We start from the raw sequence: 18,281 nt of genomic DNA, 5'->3' as shown, positions 1-18,281 counted from the left end.
TAATAATGCTATTATAGTACTTATAAATGATATGAATATTTATATATCCTGAGCGATACCGTATCGCATGATCCTAATTTACATGCATGTTATACGCCAATACAGCTCACGGTTTTCAACTGTCCCTCCCTGTGAATGGAATAACCCAAGTAAAAGCGACGCAGTCATTGAACAGGATCATTTAGATGCAAATTTCGCCTCGCTCTCTGCATGCTTGTGTACATTCACTCGAACCTCTGATAGACGAGTTCTTCCCAAACGACGACTGATTTCAACGAGCGACGTAGTATCACGTGAAAGTATCTGTTTGTCGAACAGCTGATTTTAGTGACAACTTGGCAAACCCATCGAAAACAAGGTTAGAAAACTGGGCTCATCATTTAGTACATTTCATCGATTGCCGCGCTCTTCTACTAGTGTGTGGTATTTTTTGTTGACATTTGCTATCAGACGACTTGCTGATTCGAATATCACAGGTAGCTGCGGTTCCGTCACTCAATATTATGACATACATTTCACGGTAGATCCACAGTTGATCTATGATTCCATTAGTTGTCTGTGATCTGTCTGTAGGCACTGCAGACATTTGGAATAATTTAAATTTCTCAAATTTTGATTTTACAATCTATGCATAAACTCACTCCACATGAGTTGGATGTTGACAACAAAGTACAACTCTGATTTATACCATGTTTTCTTTTTTGTGATTTTCTGTTTCCAGAAAACCAGTATACTTGATTTAACCTTGAAACATCCAATTCAACAATTGTTATAAAATGAAACAACATGTAGCCGTGGTTTCGAAGCTCCAGATTTCAGTCATGTCGGAACGATTCCAATCATCAAAATATGATGACCCTGAAGCCGCGAAACCAGGGCTAAAAAATAAAGTGCGCGGCGTGCGAATAGCCAATATGATCAACAAAATGGCTATTCGCACCCCCGGTACCAAAATACTCGCATGTTTTCTGAAATGATGCTGTATATAGTGGTGGAGAGGAAGAGTTTCAAATCCATGTAGAGATCTAACTAATTCTAATTCATCTTGATCTAATTCATGTAGAGATCTAGATCAGAGATCTAACTCTAAGCTTTATTCTAAATTAAAAAAAATCCTTCTTGTTTTAAATCTTTCTAATTTAAAACCCAGTGATTAGATTATTAAATTTTTACTTTCAAATGTCCAGCAAATTTATATACATGTACAGCCAACTGTAACGACATACCTGTAGTACATGACCTCTCCTTAAAATTGTTGAATCATGGACCTACAAACTCCAGTAGATTTATGGTTGAATAAACACAAAGATGTACCTTTCACGGACATATGCATTGTTAAAGTATTTCGTCATTGTGTTAATGGGGAAGTATTCCAAAGACAGAATAGTTAAACCCCAAAATAAATAAAATGCCTTTGCATTCACTGAATTGTTTGTACTCTTTCCATTATGGGTAGACAATTTATTTACATCAAGGAAAATACATTTGAAGAAAAAAATGTACATTAGTAATAAATGAGTTGCAGAGAGGATGTAGGCTTATATCATAATTATATCAAAGCTTTACCAATTGCAGCATATAGGGTTTTATAAATTAACTGACTGATTTCTAAACTAAGGAAATTATTTTATATTTTAAATTTGTAATACACCATTGTTAAAGAAACTACAACTATTTATAAAGGGAAAGCCATTTAGGTTGTGTTTGGTGTCAGTCTGTTTTTTTGGTCCATTTTATGCTGTATGAGAAAAACAGGTGTCAGTATAAAGTTAGGGGTTTAAAATGACATCAATGTAGAAGTGATTACCTCGGAGAGTAAGTAGGTCGAGTTGAAACAACTTGGAGGTAATAAGAGATTATATGCAAATCAGTGACTGTGTAACATAATATTCTGTAAGACATACAGACCTATATCACCAAACCCCTAATCATTGGCAACCCCAATCATGCGCCATCTTCTCTTTTCATCAAACTAACCCCTGGTTACCATGGAATGCTTACACAAAAATCCTATGTTTTCTTCTGGCTTAAATCCAGAGGGTAGTCGCCTGGACACGTGCGAGAATCAAGTCCCAAGCGACGATGACAACATGCGCTAATAATGACACGCTATGGCCACCTGTCGCATGCACATACAACGACTTTCGCACTTTAAATTTAGCATTACCTACTGTAGATTGATGTACATATATATCAAATTAAACTATGTACAGTATATGAAATGTAATCTACTATAGTCTAAATGAAGGTTGTTTCTCACATTTCTCAATTGTTCACAACCCTGGTAATTATGGCACTTTTTTTTTTTTGAGAATGCCAAATCACTTTTCAGATATATGCCAAGGGCCGAAACTCAACTTAACCCTTGAAATGTGTGGACCCCTAACCCTTGAAATGTGTGGACCCCTAACCCTTGAAATGTGTGTACCCCTAGCCAATACCCAAAACCCTAACCCCAATTTCTCTACAAAAACTGTATAATCCTATGGTTTTCACTTGTTTCTTGTGCAATTGAAAATGGCAATTAGTATGATAGGAAATAACTACACCAATATCAGTTAATCTCTTAAAAAGCGTGCAAGCAAATTTCTAGAAGTGTAAAGTTATAGATTTATGCTGTTGTCTTGCTTTATAATCATAATTGTAATAACACATAGCAAATCTTGTCTCTTGTTTCAGTATGCTGTACGTATTATGGTATCTTGTATTCATTATTTTTTTCACAGATCTCATACAGAATTATAATACACATCTATCATCATGGGTAGTTTAGAAGGATGTGCTGCATGCTCCAAGATTCTTCTTATTGTCTTCAACGTTGTCTTTTTTGTAAGTTATTCATTTATTATTATTAATCTATATCTTTTGTAATGAATATTATTTAACTTTGAATGAATCTAAGCATTCACAGGGTACATTGAAGGTAAACTTAGTTTGTAGTAAATGTACCTGCTTAGACTTCACTGAGTCATTAAGGCAATATCTTGCCTTGATATAATGCTGTACGCAATTGAAAGTGGGTGCCCTCTCAACTCTAAAGTTCAAGCTCTAGGAGCCAAGTTTTTTTTTGAACCTGATACTTATTGAAAAAATATAGACAATATACTTCATTCTCTAGTAAAGCCATTCAGTGTTCTTAGCATCACATTTGTGAGTTTGATGATCTCCACTAAATACACTGATGCCCTGCCGTTCTTAAGAAACCTCTTGAAGTAAATTGTTCACAGCCACAAAAATACATGAAAATTGTGCGGTCTATGAAACTTGCGTGTTCTCCCCAGCTAATTACATATTTTGTGAATTGTTTTAAAATTCAGGCATGGCAAATTGGTATACTGTTGGTGTACAGTTTTCTATATTTTGAGATTATGTAATTATGCTTCTAGTTGGGCAAATACAGTACTTTAAATTAATAAAAATTCATGATGAGAAGATATGTATAGTGATTCTTATCTTGACCTTTAACCCTTGCCAACAATAGATTTTTCCAATATACTGGTATTGTTCACATACTAAAAAAACATTACCGATATTTACACAGAAGTTATCTGAAAAGTAAATATCAATGCAAATATTACAATTTGGATTAAAATCATTGCCTATTTTTTCACTGGGTTTTTTCACATTTTTCAAGCAGGTTAGCAATTATTTAAAATAATAATTTAATCATAGCGCTCTATTATCTATCATAAATAAGAAAAAAATAATCTATATATAAATCACGTACATATATCGCATGGCATTTATAAAATACTGGCTGAATCTGTAAAACCTTTGTTAGTAAATTTTGCTGGTATAAATCAACCTAATTTATAAAACACTCAATGACAATAATTTATTTTTCCAGTAAAATATTACAATATGGTGTACGTTTGCTTTTATGTTATTGTTGTATCTCATGTGTGTCACGTCACGCACAAAGTGTACACCATAGTGGAAGCTAGTGCAGGTGTCTAAACACTGCAGTGAATAAATTCATCAACAATATGTTTTATAGTCTAATGGGGAAAGGACATCAGTTTACTCTCTGATATATATATATATATATACATACATTCATTTAACATATGTTATGGTTAATTAGCCTTAATCAACTAATTAGTGTAATTGTATGATATTTTATTTTTACTGATTGCAGCATTTTTGTGTGTAGGATGTGATTTTTTTTTATTGGTATCATGTTATCTGCATGCAAAAATGCATTTTCATTTTATTTTTTATTATGCTGACAATCAGTATAAATAGATAGGAAATATTAATTCTAAATGAAAATAAAATAATGTACAATACAGTAATTAAGCTGTTATGTGAACAGTATTAGTATCAGCAGCAGCATCAGCAGTCGTGCTCATGTTGTAACCCAATATGGCAGTGTGACTGAATGTATTTACCTAATAACTGAACAAACTGAATGTCAAATCAAATAATATATAGATTATCATGGCTCAAAATTGAAATATTTTCTTGGAAACCTGAGTGGGTTACCAATTTCAAAAGCTGATAGTCGGACAATAGTGTTAGACTGCACATACAATTGTAAAAACATAAAATTGACATACTGAACTCACTTTGTGTGGAAGAACTTGTATATCTGCTATATGAATGGAAATAAATTTTTAATTTGAAAATTTCTAGTACCAAGGTTTTCCAGTTGGGCCGCTATTTTGTAAAAATAGTAGCCCTCACATAAGGCTTATACTGCAAATTTAGAGCCTTGATTTCCAAGAGCCTTTGAAACAAACACATGAGATAATTTTTTATATATGCGTACGTATATGTAGTGTAAACATCAGAAGGTAGTTTATATTTCCATAGCAACGAAAAATACCTCTGGGTCTTAGTAATTTGATCACACATGATTTTTTAACATTTATTATTTGTGAATGTCTAACAATAAATCAAAAAGAGCAAAATGTGTGTGTAGCTAACACACACACTGTTTTTTTTTTGGTGCAAATATTAGCTAATCTGCTGAATTGTCTGCACGTGGTGTTTTGCGCCCTCAATGAATCAAAAAGGTTAATACAAAAATGGAAGGTCAATCGACAAAATGGCGTCCCCTCTGGTAAATGCACTTGCTTTGTTTCAACTTTTCCGGCAACTTGTTAGGTCAAACAAGACCAACAACATGGAAATAACTGGTGGGAAGAAATAGTGTTACGAAGGTGGGATAACAGAGATTGGCTAGTAAATTTGACTTGTAACCTCTGACGCCATCTTGTGTAATGTATAAATAAATAAGTCAGCGATAGAGGGCTTTTGGCCATCGTATTGTGTTCACACGGCACATTCCATTGTGCAAGAGCCGATGTGACAACGGCGTTTAGGATCTCGTCCACCCCTTTTAGGACAGTGTCAAAAACGCCAGCGCCACAACGACGTATTCTGTTCACACACACATTTTAACAACGTTCTCAAATAAAAGGCGTTGTGACAACAGCTTAATTCGTCTAGTGAGAACACTACTTGTGTTTTCTCATCAGGTAAATCGTAAAGTATGGCAGCTTATTTGCATAATAGTTTAATATAAATATACTTTATAATAGTAGATGTATATCAAGTCTCCAATATTTATTGAAAGTTTAAGCTTGCCATTCCTATAGCATATGATACCTACATACATATATATATATATATATATATATATGGATTTAATCTCACCAGTGATTATGTATTTTTTATTAAACCTTATTAATTAGTCTACCGGTACTCTACAGTTGTATAGTAGACACAACCGCCACTTCATACCTTAACAACAAATCTTCATAACCTAGGAGGCATTTTCTTCTATGTCTATACTGCCAACTTAATTCAATATTGTTTTTTATAGCTACATTCAACAAGGTAAATGGTAGCATGATTTCCTGCCACCTGCACCTCTTGGATCAAATAGTGTTTCATTACCTTGGAGAACTGAAACACATTTGTAATTGTTTTTATGAGACGGCATCATGTAACCTGTGCTACAGTTAGACTTGATCTAATTGAATAACTTAATTTTGATTGCTGTTAGCACTTTTTCCTGAGTATGCTGTCAGCAGTGTTGTATATCTTGTGTTATTTGTTGCTACTATTAATGTGTTGCTTTAGCTCAAATATAAATAAAATTGTGTGAAATTCAAAATTTCAGTTATTTGAAAAATTAAATGCTATATTCTTGGGTGTTTAGTTTTGTAAAACCCTCACGCAATAATTTTTCTTTTATATTAACAGTTAGGACATTTGAGTGCATGAGTTAATTGCTTTGAGCAACATTAAATCTTGTGCACATTTACCGATATAGATAACAAGATTTACTGTGTTAGTTGAATTTTCTTCCCTGGCCAGGAGAAATGTTAAATGTTAGTCTTGAAGTCCGCTCTGCCAGGATTGCCCTTATATAAATCACTTTTGTTTGTCTGTGTGCATGTGTGCTTGAATGAAAACTTGATTTTTGGTCAAAGCTTTGTGCAAAATGTATCCTCGTATAAATCTTTGAGTCAAAATTTTGGACGTGTCTCATTCTACTTTGCTTAAGGTAGAGATGCAGGTTGGGAGACTATATTTCTAATTGGCTCTGATTACTGTAATTACACAAGTAAAATATAACCCTTACCCATCAAGTTATATATCATTTGAAAGAGTTTTATTTAAACTTTTGCGTTTTATGGTTTACAATAATGTACTATGATACCATATTAAGTGGTGTTGATTTTGGGTTAAAATCATGCATTTTAGGTGAAAGTGCACTTAAAACTATTTAACTTTTGAATGCATACCCTGATTTTGATTTTAAAACACTTATTTAAAACTTCTGGTTACTAGGAACATAATGGCTTATTTATTAGTGTTTCCCTTGAAAAGTTTTTACACAGTGCTCTTTGAAATATTCACATTTTATAAATCGTTCACAGTTAACAGAGCCGCTAATTGGCAGCTCTATTGTTTCTGTTCCAGTGAAGACAGTAAAACCATACGAAGCCATTTACTTAGGATAGACCTGAATATTGACCCCTGAAAATGTCATTGAAAACAAATGAACCGTCTAGAAGTTAAATAGTTTTAAAGTTGAAATTTTGAGTAAAAAATGAAACTGAGATAATCGCCATTTTGTAAAAAAAAGTTTTAAAACGAATCATTAGCTTCATATGTGTAACAGAAACTCATAGAAATACACCATACACCGTAATTTGCTGATGTCAAATCGTCAACTAAAAAAATAAAATAAAAAAATTTACAATTCGAGGGAAAAATCGTCCGCGAAGTCTCAACCTTGCGTGAAAACTGTCATGGCGTCGTGTTATCAATTCCACTGAGGGAGGGACACAATGGATTACGTAAAGCCGATGAGTTATTCATACAGTTATATAAACATAGTGATCGCCATTGGGTGGGTTGAGGCTAAATTTACCTTCCCTCAAACCTTTAAAAAAATACTTTGTATGACGCAGTTTCCAAGGATCGTGAGAAGTTAAGACGACCAGGTTGAAAAGGGCCCTAATATTTTACTACACAACTGTTATTCGCCGTTTTTACTACTCAATCACCCAAATGCCGGTGAAACAAATTCGAAATGAAGTCACATTTGAAGGGGAACTATTGTAAATCGAGGCAGGTTTCATTCAACTACAGACGAGACAGGTCGGTGCAAATTAAACGAACCCTGACCTCTGGAAATACCTCATTCACAGAGTACCTTAGTACCAAATGTCGCCGATCACGGCCATTCAACGTAGTTTGCGACCTTTGCTACCGGTGCATGCTAGCAGACAAGGGGGTTTCCGATTGAGGTAACCAAGATGGCATCGCAGAGTGCATGAATTTTCCACGGTGTTTAAAAACAGCATCTCATTGTCGATTTTTCGGTAATTTCCAGGGTATTTTTTTTATTTTTAATTAACCAAGCATTTTATGTTTGTGTATTTTGACACTGAAAAGTTAGCGATGACAGCAACAGCAGTGTTGTTTGTCAATTGCATCACAATTCTATCAGCACGATAATCGTTACAGCGAAACGAAAAATGTTTACTTCAGTGTTAAAATGTCGTTGGAGGAAAAATGTGTGGAAACATTTTTTAGTTTCGCCCACAATGCGAAAAAGCTTGAAATCTATGAATCAACCCGTCTACGTGGATATTTTGAAGCAGAGGCTCGTGCATGCGCAGCTCCAAAAATGCGCAGTTCCAAACATTTACGCATGCTCCGCGTAGACGGGTTGATTCATATTGCTCTGGTGTTTCAACTTTCACAGGATTTAACCCGTTTTAGTTCGAATAAAGGAAATGTAAGTCGATCGATAGTTTCTACCGATATCATGCTTGAGTTGTGTGAAGCGGATCGAAATATAATTTGGAAAATCGTGTTATTTTCGGGAAGTTTCAATGTCATGGTGTCAATGCTTTCCTACCTTGTGTTATTATATGAGTAGTAGGGGAATTTACCGGCGACTGACTAACTATGCCGATCCCACTTTAGGTGATTTTTTATTAGCCAAGAAATGTTCCGAGCGCCTGTGAGTGTTCCCACAGATCTTGACCGAGTGCTCACGTTTATTGAAACCTCGCATAAATCAAGAAATAAGTACGTGTACAAAGTGTACGAAAGCATTCCTTTATTTGACCTTATCATACGATCACAAAAAACAACTTTTTAAAATCTTTTTTGGGGTGGTCCTCGGGTAAGCGCCCACCCCCAATTTTTCCCAATTTTTCCCGATTTTGTACGTTCAGGCCCGGGGTAATACGATATATAAGCAGCAACATCGGATGTCGAATGGAATTAGGAAGACTGCCACTCTTATCCATAGTACAACAAAGAGCCATAAAATATTATCAGCACATCACCAAGAGTGGATCAATAACATTTGCATATGACGCTTTAATGGAGCTGAAACAACAATGTTATCCTAACTCTTGGCTGCAAAAACTCAACAACATCAAAACAACATACAACATTGACATCGATAACATTAATAAAGACCATTTATATCAGATATCTAAAGACTACTACAATAAACTATGGAATCAAGACAATAACAGAGCGAACTCAAAACTACGGACATACAGGCAAATAAACAATGAAATTAAACAAGCACTATATTTAACTAAATTAAATAAACTCCATGATGTTGAAACACAAGCAAGATTACGGCTTAGTTGCCACAAATTACAGATTGAAGTAGGAAGACATACTCGTCCAAAAACACCACTCAGCAAGAGACTATGCAAAACATGCAATGTATTGGAGGATGAAATCCACTTCATTACATCTTGTAAAGCTTACTCTTCTGAAAGAAAGACTCTTTACGATGAATTTAACAAAATATTTACTAATTTACATGAGATGTACAAAACAGAAAAATTCAAGACAATCATCAACACATCAGATAAACATTTACTGAAAACACTAATCCAATACATTGATAATGCAAACTTGAAATGAAGCATTTAGTAACTTTCTTTGTTTCTTTGATACTATAATTAATTTGTGTTCATGTTTATTAATTTAACTTTATTACTCGGAGCCCAAAAAAGATTGTAATTTCTTTACGGTGATAATAAAGTATTATTGTATTGTATTGTATATATATATTAGACCTTCATAAATTGGACAATTCAGGATGAAATCAAGAAAATATATCCATTTAGACTAATGCTTCACACATACATACATACATGTATGTATGAACATTGACTTCTAGTTGCATTGTTGTTGGTACATTTGTACAACATATATCTACTTAGCTGTGACAAATAAGCAAATATTATATATTCCACAGATCTTTGGCGCTGTGTTCTTAGGTATAGGAATATGGGCTACTACAGACATCTACAGACCAGACATCTTGAAGATCATGGACAACCCTGCCATCCAGAATGGTAGCTATGTTTTAATCGCCATTGGTGCATTTATTTTCATACTGGCTTTCCTTGGTTGCTGTGGGGCTTGTTGTGAAAACAAGTGTATGCTGATTATGGTATGTATATGTGCATTGTTATGTAAAATTAAAATACTTGAACGAAAATGCAGCTAAAATGTGAATGAATATTTATGGATGTTTATACAGGGATTATTATAAGTACTGGTATTACTTATTAAAATATCAATCAATCTCTTTTAATTGCCTAACTCAAGCTTAGGACACTCATTTGTGTACAATAGACTACAAGTCTGTGGCTACACCAAAGGACTATAATCTTCAATATAGATTTTAGACTCTTCACTTTCTGGCTATACCTCTGCCTGTTGTATGTATATATATGTATCTGTGTATATTAATAGAGGACCTTTCAATATCATTATTACAAATACCTGCGATTTTGTCTCTCTGTTTCATGCATTGCATTGTGGTAAATAGAAGACAGCATTGCGCCATGGTAAAAGAAAGACTGTGAAAACATGTTGAATCAAACAATAACAACAAACTCATTAATTCATGTCATGTTTCGGCTAAAAAAAACAATACCATATTTGTTCTATTAGTTGTGCTCACATAAATGAAAAGTGTCATGAAATGTCCTTTTAGAATTCTGTATACAATAATGAAAACTTATGGTTTACATGCGCTTCAATAGAGAAAATATAGGTTTAACCTGCCTTAAGATGAAAGCCTACTCAGAAATAAAAATGCCTAGAATTCATCCATTTTACAATAAATTGTACTCCTGTACAATATTATAAGAATGTTAACTTAAAAGAAAGTTTAGGGGTCACCAGCCTTCTTTTCATATAAATTATAGTTTTGTATGTTATTATTATTGATTGGCAGCCATTTTGTTGTAAGTATTAGGACATTCCTATTGCGGAAATATGATTCCATATTTCAAATTGTTGCCCGGTGACACAGGGTGAAACAATTATATATTATAGTATTATTTTTAATTAAACTGGTATATAAAATATAATAAATGATTAAAAGTACATTATTGTGTTCAATGGAACTGTTTAAAAGTATAATTGAATAATATTAGGCAATTTTTACTCAAAATGGTCCTGCATGTGCTTAACACGCAATACTGTTTTGTGTTACTATGGAACTATATAAATAGCTCCATGATTGTACATAAATATTTAGGAACATTGCCAAGTGGTAATTAGGTTTCTGCCATAATACAACAGTTGCTATGGATACACATGTATTTGTACTGATGTAACTTAGTAGAGATTGATCTTTTGAGCTTGATTTTTTTCCAACCAAAATTTTGGTATTTTTTACGTATTTTTCTATTTTTAATAATTTTCATTGAATGAACTCATTAGCTATAGATCAGGATAAAAATTTTGTGGGAAAAAAAAAAATATTTTTATATGTTTGTGAAGGTTGAAAAACTTAACTAGCCCCTTGAAGGATTAAGCCAACAATAAAAATAGCCCACAAGTTTTTACAAAGCAACATGCTAAATTCTTCCAGTTAAACTTAAGCCCTTGTTACTAAATACCACGGTAACTACACACAGTTATTATTCGTTGTTATAATGAAACCCCAAAGTCGACTTTTGTCACTATTCATAAGCATAACTTCTAAGGGAACTATTCATAATACCGTTTGTTCATCTGCGTCCGTTAGCATCAACCTTATACAATTTTGACTTAAAACTGTCTTACACTCGCTACAAATTCACCTTGGGTACATGTTGTTCTCTTGCAGATTTATTTATTTTGTGATGTTACCTTCAATTCTCTACATTTATATATATCTATATTTATATATATATTTATATATATATATATATATATATAATATATCAACGCCTTGTGTGGCCCTCAGTCAGATTTGTTCATTTTGGGATGATCGATATGTCTTCAATTCTTTAAATTGTAGTCAATATCAGATTAATTTATTTATTGTTAATTTTAGTGAATATTCTTGTTACTAATATCAGCGCACAGTCTGCTCATTTGTATTTTTGTCCCCAAGATTTTGATTAAGCTCTTATAAAAACAGTGGAAAATTGTGTCAATTTGTTTCATAATTAACAAGAAAATTATAGAAGAATAAATTAAAATATGCAGAAAGTTGACGGGAAGCCTTAACCTGTGTTTTTCACTAGACATTGATGACAATATGCATTTATTATATGTGACCACATTTTGAATATATACTCACTTTTCTTTTCTAGTATTTCATCATTCTTTTAATAGTTGTGATTATACAGATTGCTGCGGGAGCTGTCGTTGTGGCATTCAATAATACTGTAAGTGTAGTATATTTTTTGAAATGAAAATATACACCATTTTTTTCAATCGTATGCGAGAGGTGGTGATTGATTACACTCCGTGTGATTTAAAGACCACTAAATGTGTCAACCTCGGGAAATTCAAAAGTTTAAATACTAGGCGCACTGTGTACTGAGAATTAGATGCCAATTAAACGAAATGTCAAAAACATAATGGTACTATAGTAGATTATATATATATATATCTTCTATTTCTTTCAGGTTCAGACCTACTTGCGTGATGAGATGTCAAAAAGTATGGAAAAATATGAGAGTGCTGATTCAACTGAAACATACAGTGTAGCATGGAACGCTGCTCAGAGCTTTGTGAGTATACATGTACACCATATGCCGATCACAATGTGTATCACCCCCCCCCCCCATTTTTGAAGGTTTTAGGTCAATGACCTGTGTGTTGGAGCTAGTGTATATTTTTAAATATGGCAACTTTGCAATGAATGGTTTAGCCAAATGAAATTCACAAGATAGTTGGCAAAAATGGAAGCTGTAAAGTGAAAATAAAAAAAATGAAGTTGCATCTAATAAACATTCATGCGACTGGTGCTGTTATTCAAACAAGGAAGCATGTTCAGAGCAAAGTCTGAATTTCAGCAATTATTTTATAATATACATGTAGATACATGTAGTAATTAATATTCTGACATGCATGTATTATTTGGATCATCCACATATTAGTGAAATTAACACAATTGGGCTGCAGTATTAACTGTAAAATATTTTCGCTTGGAATTCATTTTTCGCTGAAGGAATGATTCAGTGAAAATAAAATCCAGCAAATATACCTTTTTTTCCTATATTTTACATTCAACTTGTCAAAAATCAGTGAAAATAAATTTCATGCAAAACACCCAAAGATTCTTTTCAGCGAAAATTAATTCCAGCCAAAATAAAGTATTTTACAGTATATAATCACTCTCATATTTAGTTGTTACAAGAAATTTGATAACATTTAATACAGAAATATTTAGAATATGCTATGCTATGCTATGCTATGCTATGCTATGCTATGCTATGCTATGCTATGCTATGCTATGCTATGCTATGCTATGCTATGCTATGCTATGCTGTGCTATGCTATGCTATGCTATGCTATGCTATGCTCTGTTTTTGATTATTAAATACCAATAAACATGAAAAGGTTTTAACCTTTGAACTTCATGTTTTTCCCACCAACATTGTGCTGCAGTATTATACAATTTGTATATATTTATTTATCATTTAATATTTTTAATTACTTTGATTCAAATAGACAGGATATTTTCATTTGAAAAAAATGACAAAATTTGAGTTCGATAACATTCAAAGTATTTAGAAAAAACAAACAAACTCTTTTTTGGTCATTTATCCTTTCGGCACAAGTAAAAGCCCATAAGACGAAAACAATCAAGTACATCTGTGAAAGCACTGTGTTATTCATTCAGTTATTCTAAATATGACTTAATTTTTTTCACTGTAGCTGCAATGCTGTGGTATTGACAATTACACTGATTGGCAGGATACTACATGGGCAACAGAGCAGACTCCTACTAATGTTGATGGTGTTGATATAACACTGGATTACCCGCTATCCTGTTGTTATGTAAGTAACTATAGTGAATACAATACATTATTAGTATATTGGGCCTTTTTTTAAGCGAATGATGATTGTTTTTTTAGTGAATGGTGGCCATTTTGTCAGTATTATGATGCTTTTTCCATCGGTGCCTATGGGGTGGGGATATTATGCCATACATTCTAAAATGTTCGCTGGTGACTTAATTAGTGGGAAACTATAATTATATTTTGTGACTGATGTAATGATTTTGCTATCTTGAATAATTTTTAAAATCTTGGTTTTCCAAAGTGCTAAAACTTAATTATTCTTTAACATTGTGTTTTGTCCAATCTTTCTGAAAATATTGATTTTTGAAAAATCGGGCCATTTTTTTTCAAAAATTATGCTACTGTAACACTGAATAGATTGGTGTTACCATGGAAATTCATCTCATTATGGTTGTACATACTAAATCACTGAAAATTGAAATTTCTGAAAAATGTTAGGTTTCTACTTTAACACATTTGCATGTTAATGACACATACTATGTTTCAATCAATGGACATTGTAATTAAATAAAGAACAAACAGTCTTTTCAATATTTAACATTAACTGGAGTTTCTGTATTTGAAAATTGTCCACGTTAATAAATAAACAAATAATAACTGTATCCTTTTTGTATTCTATATAGGTTGAAGATCCAACCCAGGTTGTTTCCGGTGAAACTCCAATGCCGGATAACGTCACAGCGTGTATTGGTTTTGGTGTGGATGTGCCAAATAAGTACATGTACAGCGATGGGTGTTACACTACATTAAAACAATACCTTGAAGATAATATTATGTATGTCGGAGCCGTGGCACTTGGTATTGCTTTCATTGAGGTAGGTTTTACCACTTTACGAGACGAGAGTGTGAAAATGAGAAAGATAGAACATACATGCATGCTGTATGGAATTTCTTAAAATTTCAAATATCACTGGTTAACCACATACAGTACACATTCTGCCCAACCTCTTGCTTGCTTCTGCTTTTCGCTGTTTTTTTTCCCACTCGCATTTGCGACTGCTCGTTGAATTCAACCTGATAATTTTCGTTACCTATAATTATTTGCACTCGATTGGACCCTTTGACCACAGTCAGCTGGCGCACACGTGATAATAAAATAAATACGATATTTACTATATGGGGGGCCGCCATCTTGAATGACGCATAAAACTAAATAAGAGACAAGTTGTGAAACGTGTTTTTCAGATTCCTACAAATCAGGACAAAAATACCAATCTTTCACAAAAATACGGTCCGTTGGGGTTATATTAAGCCAACCGATAACAAAACTCTGCCTAATTCGTATTTGCATACGAACACCTAATTACGCGAAGAACCTAGAACACTTTCCTGGGGGTATTTGAAACTAAAAATTGACATTCCAGCTCAGCAGCCAATCAGAGATGGCCTAACGCTTAGATGACAATTTCGGTTTCAAATACCCCGGCTTATTTTCATGATTTGTATTGCTGTTTTGTTCCCAAGAAGGACATAGACCAAGTGAAAGAAAATATTTCCATGTCTAAAATGAAACATAACGTATACCGCTTAATGTGTAATTTTTCTTTGTGTAAGTCTTGACCGAAAAATATGAAAAGGGTAGAAAAAATTCCCTATTTTTTTATGAATTGCATTGCTTTCCATAAATTAAAATATTTCATTTAATTTGGTAAAATTGGAACAAGCATCCCTCCAAAAATACACTCAGACAATAGTTAATACTTATTGTATCCCCTAATTTTACCATTATAACTACCATTTCAATCACCCATACCTGTACATGTGTACGTGCCTGTGAGCAGTGTATGGGCAAGTGGGTCTGTGTTTTCAATAAATGAATGAGCAAAAAATACAATATAAAGAGTAAAAATGTGGTTCAAAAATACTGTGCTGCTGTTAGATATTAAGCGATAAGCTATCAATTCAAAAAGCGAGAGGTTGGGCAAAACAGATTGACACACACACAGACAGGGTAAAATTAAAGGCTTCTATTCAGCTTGTTAATTAACAACTACGGTAGTCGCTATAGGACAGTGATATTTACATGCTTTTTGAAGCTGTTTTTTCAGGGCAGTGATTGTGGCGTCGGAGGAGCACTTCTTCCTGCAGTGGCAAGGTGCTTGTTGCCGTTCTCCAGAGTTCAATTAACTCATGTGTTTGCTGCTGCTGCTGCTGCCTTGTTTGTCTGTATTGCATTGTATGCTTTGTAGCTAAACACATGAACAAAATTATTTGTATGTTTGTTACTGAAGTGACAGTCATGAGGATAGTAATGAAATGAAATCTAACATTTTATGGGCATGAACTAGACATACACATAGTGACTTGTGTACTAACGATCTCTGCATACTCTTCGTTCTCCGCCAACAGATGACTGGACTGTTTTTAAGTGCCTGTATTATCTATGCTCTTAAAAAGATACAGAACTCTGTAGTTACTTAGCTACTTACACGTTTTCTGCAGCTTCTTTGCTAACTCTTCTTCCACTGGCTATTTCACATGGTAATTCTGTTCTTCCCTTTTTTATGTGTCCAATTATCACTTGTGATCATCACCAGAAAGTTAGAATTGAATTCTATCTTTGTTCGTGTTTCGTTTAAAATGCATCTTTCCAGGATAGTAGATATATATGATGATGGACATGTAAGGTGATCAAAGTACTAATTTAAAAATTTTCTGTACCTTATTTTACAGATTATGGGTCTTATTTTGTCCTGTTGTGTCTATCGTGGTCTCAAGAAAGCTGAAGAAGTTATCTAGACCATCCAAGCTTAGTTCACCCAGAATCTAGACTCCACATATTATTAGCATGTATAATATCCACTTACATAAGTGTTATGTGTAAAACACTGAAAAATTTATATTTTATTGGACTTCATAATTGATGATTTATCGGTATATCCCCTTTGTAATTGAAAATGGTGAAATATAAAATTCGAACTAAAATGTTATTGGGGAAGGAGGTACTCGTATGAATTGACCAAATTACTTACTAGAGATCTTGAAGCTTTTATTATAGATGCTAAAACATGTTCTGAGGAATGTATCATACGACCTGTAAATGCTTAAATTTACTCACTATATTATGACAATTTATAACAAAAAATGAAGTACGGTATATATAATATATACCTCATGCTAAAGTTTCTCAGAGCATTGATACTTAAACTACAGTCTCTTTAATAGATTCTTCCCATTTTTCATAACTTTTAATGGTCAATAGTTTGTGATTCAGGAAAGGTTGTTTGAAACTAGGAAATAAAATAAAATATACACCTATATGAATATGCACTAATATAAATGGTAAAATGAAAATTTTGAAATAACATTTTCATGTATTATTTGTGCACATTGTCTTGAATTTGTTAAAAAAAATATATTTTGTGGACTTCATGTTAAGGAATTAACTGTAAGGAACTGTCTTAATAAGAATATTATGTGTATTGTCTATTATCAACAAAAACATATTTCATTTCCTAAAATTTCATAGCATGTGGTTTTCCTGCGAGAGGGGATAATACTGAGCTAAATGAATTACTTTGTGCATATTTAGTATACCGGTAAATCTTTTAGTTGAGTGTAGACAAACCAATGCTTAAATATTCAGGTCTATCTTGTAAATTTTCATTTTCTACCTGTTTGATGTAATTATTTGTTAAGAAATAGCTATGATTTTTCTTGGACATAAAGAATCATCATGAATGATGAATTTATCAATGTTAAGTACCATGGATAATGTGGTGTTTTTACTCAAATGTGTATATAATTTCAGTTTATTGCACAGTAATAGTATCAGTGATTCATGTATATGCTTTATGAATTTTATTTTCAAATGCATGTATTTTTTTTTAAAATAAATTTAGATCACCTTTCTTCAACAGATTGTAGTCCTCGAGACATTTACATTTCAGTTGCCAGTAATTCATCTTGAAACAATCAAATCATTGATTGATTGATTGATTGATTGATTGATTGATTGGTTGGTTGAAAAAATAAACATAATGAAAAAGCGGAATAATTAATATAGTGGCTGACTGGTATAGTATTTGTGATAATTCTACGCCAAAGTATATTTAGTTCCGTAACACTTTGTGTTCATATTTCATTGTATTGGTACTTTATTCCAATTCTTGTACTTTATCTATTGAGGCTGATTTCAACGTTTCAGCATTGATTTGTATTTTTTGTTTCAATAAACTCTATTGTTTACCTCCACAAATATGGAATGATCACAATCTTTCTCAGATGGAAAGTGTTGACAGACCAGGATATTTGTTCTCTTCTGCAAAACAAAAGTTTATAATGTTTTATTGATTTAAAGGATGAATGTGGCTAACTTGCTTTTGTCTGTCTGTCTGTCTGTCTGTCTGTCTGTCTGTGTCTGTCTGTCTGTATGAAACTTAACACACAGATGCATTTGGGTAATGCACATACTTGATTAGAATATAATAGAAATCTGTGCATATTAATTACCAATTAGATTTT

The 18,281-nt window shown here is 33.0% G+C and overlaps 1 protein-coding gene across 1 annotated transcript; it reads left to right on the top strand.

The window, feature by feature from the left end:
• The first annotated feature begins 202 nt into the window (after nucleotides 1-202).
• On the top strand, nucleotides 203-16,874 carry LOC100370603 (tetraspanin-18-like). The gene is made up of 8 exons (XM_006815692.2): nucleotides 203-358; nucleotides 2,727-2,829; nucleotides 9,758-9,955; nucleotides 12,099-12,173; nucleotides 12,417-12,521; nucleotides 13,672-13,794; nucleotides 14,441-14,632; nucleotides 16,491-16,874. Exons 2-8 carry the CDS (start codon nucleotides 2,761-2,763, stop codon nucleotides 16,554-16,556), a joined length of 828 nt encoding a protein of 275 aa, XP_006815755.1. The 5' UTR covers nucleotides 203-358; nucleotides 2,727-2,760; the 3' UTR covers nucleotides 16,557-16,874.
• Nucleotides 16,875-18,281: the final 1,407 nt, after the last annotated feature.

Source organism: Saccoglossus kowalevskii, chromosome 1 (assembly GCF_978046115.1).
Source record: "Saccoglossus kowalevskii chromosome 1, keSacKowa6.1, whole genome shotgun sequence".
NCBI classification, from domain to species: Eukaryota; Metazoa; Hemichordata; class Enteropneusta; family Harrimaniidae; genus Saccoglossus; species Saccoglossus kowalevskii.
The sequence above is the reverse complement of the archived record's forward strand: the minus strand, read 5'-3'. Positions and strand labels throughout refer to the sequence as shown.